Raw genomic sequence first — 12,287 nt, 5'->3', positions numbered from 1 at the left:
CCTTGGTATCACTATTTACTCTGTCTGCAAGTTATTTTCAAGGTAGGAAGTAACAAAGAGGGCCCACTATCTATCTGATACCTAATGACTATTTCAGACTATAGGTCACGTTTGAAAGGCTGTAGGAGGAGGTTTCTTTCTATTCCCTGAAGAGAGGAAAGTTGAAGAACTGGGGTGGATAGATTACTACTGACTGATGAGTATATATTTGGATCATAACTTTTTTGTTCAATACTAAAAGGAGTTGTTAAATAGATTATCTGCTGGAAAGCAACTAAAATAAATTAACAGAAATGTTTCAGCGGGGTGTGGTGGCTTACGTCTGTAATCCCAGCACTCTGGGAGGCTGAGGCAGGTCAATCACCTGAGGTCAGGAGTTTGGAGACCAGCCTGGCCAACATGGTGAAACCCCCTCTCTACTAAAAATACAAAAATTAGCCGAGCACCTGTAATCCCAGCTACTCGGGAGGCTGAGGCAGCATAATTGCTTGAATCCAGGAGGAAGAGGTTGCAGTGAGCTGAGATCGTGCCATTGCACTCCAGTCTGGGCAACAAGAGTGAAACTCTGTCTCAAAAAATAAAGAAAGAAAAATGTTTCAAATGCCTTACCAGACTTGATATTCCCATCATCTCGGCAGATCCCATTCCAACGGGTATATAATGATGCTGAGTGAATATTATCACTGGTGTGCTTTACTTCCTCCTGTTTTTGATGAATCTTCTCCCAGTTTCGGACCAAGAATACATGATGCTTTAATACAAAGTTCCTGAAAGGAAGGAAAAAAATCTTCCTTTATTCATTAATTAAATAAGCATTTATTACATGTCTACTCTGTGGAAGTCATTGTTAGATGATATACGTGAATTGAACTGTTGTAAAGATAATTATATGGGCAAAGCATTATTCAATTTTGTATCTTGACTTTTTTTACATTACGTAAAACATGTAATATTTACATACATCTGGCAAGCAACAATTAAAGGTTGCAAAAATGCTGGCAAGTGAAACAGCCTGACCAGAAGGCAGAGATTTATTTGTACAAATTCTAAATATAGTTGTCAAGATGAAGTAGGGTCTTAGGATCAGCTATAACAAGGAGAACTGGACTGGCAAATAAAGGCAAAGATATGTAACATGGATAGGCACTGGGCTTAGGTGCAGTGCTGCCATATGGTTCCCTAAACTTACTATTTTTTTTTTGAGTTGAAGTCTCCCTCTGTCACACAGGCTGGAGTGCAGTGGCGTGATTTCGGCTCACTGCAACCTCCGCTTCCTGGGTTCAAGCGATTCTCTTGTCTCAGTCTCCTGAGTAGCTGGGGTTATAGGCGCCTGCCACCACGCCCAGCTAATTTTTGTATTTTTAGTAGAGACAGGGTTTCCCCATGTTGGCCAGGCTGGTCTTGAACTCCTGACATCAGGTGATCCGCCCACCTTGGCCTCCCAAAGTGCTGGGATTACAGTGGTGGCGTGAGCCACCGTGCCTGGCCCTGGTTTCCTAAACTTAAATGAGTTATGTGTATCTTGACTGATCCTATACAATTTTGATGATTCCATTATTCAATTTCCACAATAGGACATATGTAAATAGATGTGATCTTGGATAAATCTCAAGGTATGTGTCTCACTTCTCACTTAAATGGAGATCAGACTAATTTTCTAGTTCCTGCACATTGGAATCCCCTGGGAGACTTTATAAAGTCTGATAAACTACTGATATAAACTACTGATACCTGGGTTCTACCTCTGCAAATTCAGATTTAAGTGGTCTAGGGTGTGGCCTGGGCCGTGGGAGTTTTTCAAAGCTGCCTATGTTAATAGGCAGCCAAAGTAGAGAACCACTGGACTGGTTTTTCCGAAATTTAAAATTTCTCTGACTCAAAGGGAAATAGAATGAAAGGGGCTAAAATTACACAATGGTTATAAATAAGGATAAACTTTCAACAAATAGGACATACTCACTTGTTTGCTTCCAAAAGGGACAATTCTTATCTGAATACAGTGAACAGCAGAAATTACCACCAAAGATCCTTTCTATTGCTCTGTTAACATGTCAACAAAGCAGGTATTCTGTTTTTTTTTTTATTTTTTATTTTTTTGAGACGGAGTTTCGCTCATGTTGCCCAGGCTAGAGCGTAATGGTGCGATCTCAGTTCACTGCAACCTCCGCCTCCCGGGTTCGAGCAATTCTCCTGACTTAGCCTCCTGAGTAGCTGAGATTACAGGCATGCACCACCATGCCTGGCTAATTTTTAGTAGAGACGGGGTTTCTCCATGTTAGTCAGGCTGGTCTCAAACTCCCAAACTCAGGTGATCCGCCTGCCTTGGCCTCCCAAAGTGGTGGGATTACAGGCATGAGCCACTGCGCCCAGCCAAAGCAGGTATTCTTAATTTTTTCTCTACCACGAATTCCTTTGACAGTCTGATGAAGCCTATGGAACGATTCTTTGAACAATTATTTTTAAATTACTTCAAAAAATTTAAATTATTTAAAAATTTTGGGCCAGGCATGGTGGCTCATGCCTGTAATCCTAGGACTTTGGGAGGCCGAGGTAGGTGGATCAACTGAAGTCAGGAGTTCGAGGCCAGTCTGGCCAATATGGTGAAACCCCATTTCTATTAAAAGTACAAAAACTAGCTGGGTGTGGTGGAGTGCACCTGTAATCCCAGCTACTCAGGAGGCTAAGGCAGGAGAATCGCTTGAACCCGGGAGTTGGAGGGTGCAGTGAGCTGAGATCATGCCATTGCACTGCAAAGGCACATTGCAGAGCAAGACTCTGTCTAAAAAGAAGAAAAAAAAAAAAAGCAAGGCCTTTCCATGTTGCCCAAGATGGTCTTGAATTCCTGGGCTCAAGTAATTTTCCTGCCTCAGCCTCCTGAGTAGAGGGGTCTACAGGGATATGTGGAAATGTTATTTCATTTAGAAATTAGGGAACATAAGATGGTCTGGTGTGTTGGCTCATATCTGTAATCCCGGTGCCTTGGGAGGTCAGTGCAGGAGGATAGCTTGAGCCCAGGAGTTTAGGACCAACCTGGGCAACACAGTGAGACTTTGTCTCTACAAAAAATTAAAAATAAAAAAAAAATTAGCCAGGTGTGGTGGCAGGTGCCTGCAGCCCCAGCTACTTGGAAGGATGAGGCAGGGGGATCACCTAAGCCCAGGAATTGGAGGCTGCATTAAACCATGATTGCAGTGAGCCAGGCCTCTGCATTCCAGCCTGGGCGACAGTGTGAGAACCCCGCACTACAAAAAAAAAAAAAGGAAATTAGGTGAGATAAGAATGTATTTCCGGCCGGGCGCGGTGGCTCAAGCCTGTAATCCCAGCACTTTGGGAGGCCGAGACGGGCGGATCACGAGGTCAGGAGATCGAGACCATCCTGGCTAACACGGTGAAACCCCGTCTCTACTAAAAAATACAAAAAACTAGCCGGGCGAGGTGGCGGGTGCCTGTAGTCCCAGCTACCCGGGAGGCTGAGGCAGGAGAATGGCGTAAACCCGGGAGGCGGAGCTTGCAGTGAGCTGAGATCTGGCCACTGCACTCCAGCCTGGGCGACAGAGCGAGACTCCGTCTCAAAAAAAAAAAAAAAAGAATGTATTTCCTCGGTCAGGCACGGTGGCTCATGCCTGAAATCGCAGCACTTTGGGAGGCCAAGGCAGGTGGATCACAAGGTCAGATCGAGACCATCCTGGCTAACACAGTGAAACCCCATCTCTACTAAAAAAATACAAAAAAAAAAAAAAAAATTAGCCAGGCGTGATGGCAGGTGCCTGTAGTCCCAGCTACTCAGGAGCCTGAGGTAGGAGAATGGCATGAACCCGGGAGGTGGAGCCTGCAGTGAGCCAAGATTGCACCACTGCACTCCAGCCTGGGCAACACAGCGAGACTCCATCTCAAAAAAAAGAATGTATTTCCTCCATCCAAGTTCACAGATCCCCTGAACCCTTTGGCTTAAGACAAAAGAAAGTGGATCAACAATATAGAAGTTTCATAATTTTTTACACAGATAAGCAATCATATAACTTAAAGGGAACATGGATAAGAGTATTTCCTTTTTACCTTTCACGATTGGACATGGGCTTCATCTGTAATTGGGGGGTCAATCTAGTTGGGGTATTGATATTTTCATTGGGTTCCTCAGAGAGATGGCCTCTCTGAAAAAGAGATGGATCAGATTAGAGATTTAAAAAAATATCAGTCAGAAATAATCTCCAAGAATATTAAAACCACTCTTAAGATGCCACCCTCTGGTAATTCCCTTATTCCAGCAATTGCCTCTAAGCATCTCATAAATAGCTTTTGGGGAAAGTCATTAGATAATTATTCACCCGTTTCTTCAGCTTGTGCTTAGACTTTCTCTTCTCTTTTGACCGTCCAGATTTTTTGTGTGTGGCCATGGGCTGGCTGTTTTTGCTGCTGCTGAGTCCATTCACACGCTGACTCTTGCCTCCGATGATTCCTCGACATTTCTCAAATCCACACTTACAAAGTTGCTTTGAAGAGAGAGAATAATTTTTTTATTTTTATTTTTTTGAGACACGGTCTTTCCTGTCATTCAGGCTGAAGTACAGTAGTACAATCATGGCTCACTGCAGTCTCAACCTCCTGGGCTCAACTGATCCTCCTATCTCAGCCTCTCCAGTAGCTGACATTACAGGTGCATGCCACTATGCCAGGCTAATTTTTGTATTTTGTGTAGAGACAGGGTTTCGCCATGTTGAGCAGGTTGGTCTCGAACTCCAGGGCTCAAGCAGCTCTCCCACCTTGGCCTCCCAAAGTGCTGGGATTACAGGTGTGAGCCACTGTGACCAACTGAGAATAATTTTTTTTTTTAGCTTGCAGTTTCATTTACTAGCTTAAAAAGGATGTCTGAGCATTTGGACACACATTAAGTATAAATCAAGAAATCTGCATATATGGGAAAACAACTGATTGAGAGTATAAATAGAAACGGGTTTCCACTGGAATAGAAAGGATGGATTAAATTTTAGGAAAACTTCTTCCCCAGAAAAGTTAACAACTGAGTGGAGACCAAAAACAACAGGGCAATCTCTTTCTTCAAAGTAATTGGGCACTATGTATCCGAGACAGGTGGTGTACAGAGTGAAAAACTGTCCTCTCCTATATACTTCTTTAAAACAAATTTTTAAAACAGCCAGGTGTCGTGGCTCACGCCTGTAATCCCAGCACTTTGGGAGGCCAAGGTGGGCGGATCACGAGGTCAGGAGATCGAGACTATTCTGGCTAACACAGTGAAATCCCACCTCTACTAAAAAAATACAAAAAATTAGCCGGGCATGGTGGCAGGTGCCTATAGTCTCAGCTACTTTTGGGAGGCTGAGGCAGGAGAATGGAGTGAACCTGGGAGGCAGAGCTTGCAGCAAGCCGAGATCACACCACTGCACTCCAGCCTGGGCGACAGAGCGAGACTGTCTCAAAAAAAAATTAATTAAAAAAACCAAACATGAAATGCTTCAGTAATCTGTTTGTCATCCTTGCATAGGGGCCATGCTAATCTTCTTCGTATCTTTCCAATTTTAGTATATATGCTGGCAAAGCAAGCACTTAATTAAAAAATTTGGCTGGGCATGGTGGCTCAGGTCTGTAATCCCAGCACTGTGGGAGGCTGAGGTGGGAGAATCGCTTGAGTCCAGGAGTTTGTGACCAGCCTGGACAAAAGAAGGAGACACCATCTCTACAAAAAATTAAAAAAAAAAAAAATTAGCAAGGCACAGTGGTGCACGCCTGTGGTCCCAGGTACTCAGAAGGGTATGGTGGGAAGACTGCTTAAGCCCAGGAGATAAAGGCTGTGGTGAGCCATGATCACATCACTGCATTCTAGTGTGGGCCACAGAACAAGATCCTGTCTTAATAACAAAAAATTTTAATCATTTTAGAGAAGGGGTCCCGTTCTGTGGCCCAGGTTGGCCTTGAACTCCTGGGCTCAAGTGATCCTCCTGCCTCAGCCTCTTGAGTATCTGGGACTATAGGTAAGTATGCACTACTGTGCCCAGGCTCCCATGTAATTCTTCTCTTCCTTTATTCTTTTCTTTTTTTTTTTTTGAGCTAGAATCTCACTCTGTTGCCCAGGCTGGAGTGCATTGGCGCGATCTCTGCAACCTCCACCTCCTGGGTTCAAGCGATTCTTCTGCCTCAGCCTCATGAGTAGCTGGGACTATAAGTGTGCACCACCATGCCCAGCTGATTTTTGTATTTTTAGTAGAGATGGGGTTTCACCATATTGGTCAGGCTGATCTCAAACTCCCGACCTCGTGATTTGCCTGCCTTGGCCACCCAAAGTGCCGGGATTACAGGTGTGAGCCACCACATCCAACCTCTTTTTCTTTTTTTGTGTTTGAGACAGGGTCTTGCTCTGTTTGACAGGCTGCAGTGCATTGGTGTGGTCCTGGCTCACTGCAACCTTCACCTTCTGGGCTCAAGCAATCTTCCCACCTCAGCCTCCCAAGTAGCTGGGACCACAGGCACGTGCGACCACACTTGGCTAGTTTTTGTATTTTTTTGGTAGGCACAGGGTTTCACCATGTTACCCATGCTGGTCTTGAACTCCTAGACTACAAGCAATCCGCTTGCCTCAGCCTTGCAAAGTGCTGGGATTACAGGAGTGAGTCATTGCGCCTGACCTCCCATACACTTTTTTTTTTTTTTTGAGACACAGTTAGTCTGGCTTTGTCACCCAGGCCGGAGTGCAGTGGTGCAATCTCGGCTCAATGTAATGCAACCTCCGCCTCCAGGGTTGAAGCAATTCTCCTGCCTTAGCCTCCAAGAAACTGGGATTACAGGTGCATGTCACCATGTCCAGCTAATCTTTGTATTTTTGATAGATGGGGTTTTGTCATGTTGGCCAGGCTGGTCTTGAAATTCTGAGCTCAAGTGATCTGCCCACATCAGCCTCACAAAGTGCTGGGATTAAAGGTATGAACCAGTGTCCAGCCTCTCACATACTTCTTAATGGCTCCAAGTCAATCATGTTTACTAAAAGCTCATGTTATTACAGCATTGTAAGGGATAAAGTCCAATCTCCCTCTAGGATTTATTATTCTTACCTGTTTTTCCACATTGAAGGAATGAAAGTTATAATCATAAGTGAGTTCAGTCCCAGCTGGCATATCTTTAAGAGCATAGAGTCCAATCCGGTATACTCCATTAACAGACCTGTAAAGAGAGAAAACAGTTATAAAGGCTGGATTTTTTTTTTCTTTTTTTTGAGACAGAGCGTCCTCTGTTGCCCAGGCTGGAGTGCAGTGGTGTGATCTCAGTTCACTGCAAGCTCTGCTTCCCCAGTTCAAGTGATTTTCCTGCCTCAGCCTCCTGAGTAGCTGGGATTAAAGGCGAAAGCCACCACACTTGGCTGATTTTCGTATTTTTAGTAGAGACGGGGTTTCACCATGTTGGCCAGGCTGGTCTTGAACTCCTGACCTCAGGTGATCTGCCCGCCTCGGCCTCCCAAAGTGCTAGGATTACAGGCATGAGCCACCAAGCCCGGCCTCCACTTTCAATCTCTTTTCTATCCTTGGCAGCCTGTATAATACTGCCAGAGTAAGAATCCTAAATAATTTTTCTTGAAGACATGGTCTGTGTTGTCAATTAGGCTTTAAGTTTTCCTGCTTGGTATTCAGAGTCCTTCTAAATTATGGCTCACCTGTAATCCCAGCACTTTGGGAGGTTGAGGTGGGAGGATCACCTGAGGCCAAGAGTTCGAGACCAGACCAGCGCGGTAGCTCACGCCTGTAATCCTAGCACTTTGGGAGGCCTAGGCAGGTGGGTCACCTGAGGTCAGGAGTTTGAGACCAGTGCGGCTGACATGGCAAAACTGTCTCTACTAAAAATATAAAAATTAGCCGGGCAAGGCCACACGCGGTGGCTCACACCTGTAATCCCAGCATTTTGGGAGGCTGAGGGCAGATCACAAGGTCAGGAGTTCAAGACCAGCCTGGCCAACACAGTGAAACCCTGTCTCTACTAAAAATACAAAAATTGGCCGGGCACAGTGGCTCAAGCCTGTAATCCCAGCACTTGGGAGGCCGAGGCAGGCGGATCACAAGGTCAGGAGATCGAGACCATCCTGGCTAACATGGTGAAACCCCGTCTCTACTAAAAATACAAAAAAATTAGCCAGGCATGGTGGCGGGCGCCTGTAGTCCCAGCTACTCGGGAGGCTGAGGCAGGAGAATGGCATGAACCCAGGGGGCAGAGCTTGCAGTGAGCCGAGATGGCGACACTGCACTCTAGCCTGGGCGACAGAGCAAGACTCTGTCTCAAAAAAAAACAACAACAACAACAACAAAAAACAAAAACAAAAATTAAGGCCGGGTGGGGTGGCTCACATCTATAATCCCAGCACTTTGGGAGGCCGAGGCAGGCAGATCATGAGGTCAGGAGTTTGAGACCAGTTTGACCAATATGGTGAAACCCCATCTCTACTAAAAACACGAAAATTAGCTGGGCATGGTGGCATGCACCCATAATCCCAGCTACTCAGGAGGCTGAGGCAGAAGAATCGTTTGAACCCGGGAGGCAGAGGTTGCAGTGAGTCAAGATTGCACCACTGCACTCCAGCCTGGGCGACAGAGTGAGACTCCATCACACACACACACACACACACACACACACACACACACACACACACACTAGCCAGGCATGGTGGCACGTGCCTATACTCCCAGCTACTCAGGAGGCTGAGGCAGGAGAATCACTTGAACCCAGGAGGCGGAGGTTGCGGTGAGCCGAGATCCCGCCACTGCACTCTAGCCTGGGCAACAGGGCGAGACTCCGTCTCAAGAAAACAAAGAAAGAAACAAAGAAACAAACAAAAACTAGCTGGGCATGGTGGCACATGCCTGTAATCCCAGCTACTTGGGAGGCTGAGGCAGGAGAATGACTTGAATCCCTGAGGTAGAGGTTGCAGTGAGCTGAGATCATGCCACTGCATTCCAGCCTGGGCAACAGAGCGAGACTCAGTCTCAAAAATAAAATTAAAAAAAAAAAAGGCTTTAGTTCACTTATTAAATGAATTAAAATTACTTTTTATGGCTTACCTATACAAATCTTCCAGTTTTACCAATATCTATCACGTGAGTGCCTCTCTTGTTCTATTATACGTAAGGTAATGATCATTTAGTATTTTATGTGTTTTTTTGATTTTTGTGTTTTTGTTTTTTCGCTCTGTCTCCAGGCTGGAGTGCAGTGGCACAATCTCGGCTCACTGCAACCTCCAACTCCCGGGTTCAAGCGATTCTCCTACTTCAGCTTCCTGAGTAGCTGGTGGGACTACGGGCATGTGCCACCACGCCCAGCTAATTTTTCGTATTTTTAGTAGAGACAGGGTTTCACCATATTGGCCAGTATGGTCTCAATCTCCTGAGCTCATGATCCACCCACCTTGGCCTCCCAAAGTGCTGGGATTACAGGCATGAGCCACCGCGCTCGGCTGTGTTTTAGGAGTTTGTGACTCACCTGGGCAACATAGTGAGACCTTATCTCAATATATTAAAAAAAAAAGAATATAGTCATCATCATTATGGCTAACATTTACTGAGTGTTTTTTATAATATTTTATATTAACTAATTTCATCCTCCTAACAATTATATAAAAATATGTACTATTATTAGTTATTATAGCCCTCATACTACAAATAAGAAAACTGAGTCACATAGAGTTTGAAACTTGCCCAAAGTTACACAGTTAATAAGTTGAGGAATCAAGTTTCAAATTAAGACATTCTGGCTTCAAAATCTTAACTACCATGCCATACTCATAACAAGTTATATCATTAATTCTCAAAGCAATCCTATAGAAAAAAAACCAATCTTACCAGATAGGCATTATGATATCTATTTTATATATGAAGTATATATGCCTCAGGGTTTGTTTATGGTTATATAGCAATTAAGTGGCATTCAAACCCAGGGGATTAAAACCCAGGCCGTTTGACTCCTTAGTTCTTGTCTCCTTACCAGTGTGGAATACATTAAGGGTTAGATCCTGCCCTATTATATGTAACCTTGTCAAAAATTTTTAGTTTTTAGTATTTTTCTTTCCTGAATTCAGAAAGCATTTTTAAAAAAAATTTAATTTAACTTTTTTTTTTTGAGATGGAGTTTTGCTCTTGTTGCCCAGGCTGGAGTGCAATGGCACGAACTCGGCTCACTGCAACCTCTGCCTCCTGGGTTCAAGCCATTCTCCTGCCTCAGCCTCCCAAGTAGCTGGGATTACAGGCACATGTCACTATGCCTAATTTTGTATTTTTAGTAGAGACAGGGTTTCTCCATGTTGGTCAGGCTGGTCTCCAACTCCTGACCTCTGGTGATCCGCCTGCCTTAGCTTCCCAAAATGCTGGGATTATAGGCGTGAGCCACTGCACCTGGCTAATTTTTATTTTTAAACAGGATCTCACTCTCATACAGGCTGGAGTACAGTGGCGCAATCTCAGCTTACTGCAACCTCTGCCTCCCTGGCTCAAGCGATCCTCCCACCTCAGCTTCCTGAGTAGCTGGTGGGACTACAGGCATGTGCCACCATGTCCAGCTAATTTTTGTAATGTTAGTAAAGACAGGGTTTCGCCATGTTGCCCGGGCTGGTCTCAAACTCCTGAGCTCAGGTGATCTGCCTGCCTTGGCCTCCCAAAGTGCTGTGATTACAGGCATGACCCACTGAGTCCAGCTGCAGAAAGCATTTGAAATGTATACCAGGAGTTGGCAAACTCTGGTCCACAGGCCACTGCTCCCATCTTTGTAAATAAAGTTTTACAGGTACAAAGCCAACAAGCTTGCTGACTACTGATATATACTGTAACTTTTCTTTTGAGACAGTGTTGATCTGTCACCTATCCTCACGCCTGTAATCCCAGCACTTTGGGAGGCCTAGGCGGGCAGATCACTTGAGGTCAGGAGTTCAAGACCAGTCTGGACAACATGGCAAAACACTGTCTCTACTAAAAATATAAAAATTAGCCAGGTGTAGGGATGCATGCCTTTAGTTACAGCTACTCAGGAGGCTGAGGCACGAGAATCGCTTGAACCCAGGAGGTGGAAGTTGTGGTGAGCCAAAATGGCACCACTGCACTCCAGCCTGGGTGACAGAGCAAGGTTCTGTCTCAAAAAAACAAAAACAGAAAACCAAAAAAAGGTATCTTCTGGCCAGGTGTGGTGGCTCATACCTGTAATCCCAGCACTCTGGGAGCCTGAGGAATGAGGATTGCTTGAGCCCAGGAGTTTGAGACCAGCCTGGGCAACATGGCAAAACTCCATCTCTATCAAAATATACAAAAATTAGCCGGGCATGGTGGCATGCGCCTATGGTCCCAGCTACTTGGGAAGCCGAGGTTGCAGTGAGTCAAGATCGTCCCACTGTACTTCAACCCTGGTGACAGAGTGAGACCCTGTCTCCAAAAAAAGGGGGGAAAAGATATCTTCTAGTTGATGTTCTTGCATAAGTCTGGCATAAACACTCATTTCCGTTGGGGATATACTTAGGACTAGAGTTGCTGGTTTACTGGATACGTTTAGCTTTGGTAGGTTGTGCCATTTTTTGAAAGTGTGTATACCAATTTACACTTCTACCAGCAAATCTAAGAGCATTTATGCTGCTCTACCCTTGCCAATACTGTCAGTCTTTAATTTTTGACATTTTGGAGGGTATGTAGTGGTTTTCCAATTTAGTTTAATATTTCCCCTAATAACTGTATCTAACATATTAAGTGCTTCTGTATATTTATTGACCACTTTTATATTCTTTTTTAAAGTATCTATTCTTTTACCTATTTTAAAGACTGGATTGTCAGGTCCAGCTTGGTGGCTCACACTTGTAATCCCAACACTTTGGAAGGCTGAATCGGGCTGATTTATTGAGTCTAGGAGTTGAAGACCAGCCTGGCCAACATGGTACAACCCTGTCTCTATAAAAAATACAAAAAAATTAGCCAGGCATGGTGGTGTATGCCTGTAGTCGCAGCTACTCAGGAGGCTGAGGCAGGTGAATGGCATGAACCTGGGAGGAGGAGGCTGCAGTGAGCCAAGATCATACCACTGTACTCCAGCTCTGTCTTAAAAAAAAAAAGGGCTGCTCTACGCCTATGGAGTAGCCGTTATTTTATGCCTTGACTTTCTTAATAAACTTGCTTTCATTTTATTCTATGGACCCATCTTTAATTCTTTCTTTTTTTTTTTTTTTTTTTTTTGAGACGGAGTCTCGCTCTGTCACCCAGGCTGGAGTGCAGTGGCCGGATCTCAGCTCACTGCAAGCTCCGCCTCCCGGGTTTACGCCATTCTCC

General features: G+C 44.8%; 1 protein-coding gene and 1 non-coding gene across 20 annotated transcripts in view; both read right to left on the bottom strand.

The window, feature by feature from the left end:
- ASH1L (ASH1 like histone lysine methyltransferase) overlaps nucleotides 1-12,287 on the bottom strand; it is a 233,177-nt gene that overhangs the window by 21,444 nt on the left and 199,446 nt on the right. For all 19 annotated transcript variants that reach the window (XM_074041008.1, XM_074041031.1, XM_045373666.2 and 16 more), the window contains 4 exons: nucleotides 7,062-7,170; nucleotides 4,326-4,490; nucleotides 4,057-4,151; nucleotides 610-767 (listed from right to left, as the gene is read on the bottom strand). In XM_074041008.1, coding sequence (XP_073897109.1) covers nucleotides 610-767; nucleotides 4,057-4,151; nucleotides 4,326-4,490; nucleotides 7,062-7,170 — 527 coding nt within the window. The remainder of the gene's footprint in view (nucleotides 1-609; nucleotides 768-4,056; nucleotides 4,152-4,325; nucleotides 4,491-7,061; nucleotides 7,171-12,287) is intronic.
- LOC123570922 (U6 spliceosomal RNA) lies at nucleotides 5,456-5,562 on the bottom strand. The gene has a single exon (XR_006695138.2). It is a non-coding gene; the product is annotated as a U6 spliceosomal RNA (small nuclear RNA).

The sequence above is a fragment of the Macaca fascicularis genome, chromosome 1, assembly GCF_037993035.2.
Source record: "Macaca fascicularis isolate 582-1 chromosome 1, T2T-MFA8v1.1".
Classification (NCBI taxonomy): domain Eukaryota; kingdom Metazoa; phylum Chordata; class Mammalia; order Primates; family Cercopithecidae; genus Macaca; species Macaca fascicularis.
The sequence above is the reverse complement of the archived record's forward strand: the minus strand, read 5'-3'. Positions and strand labels throughout refer to the sequence as shown.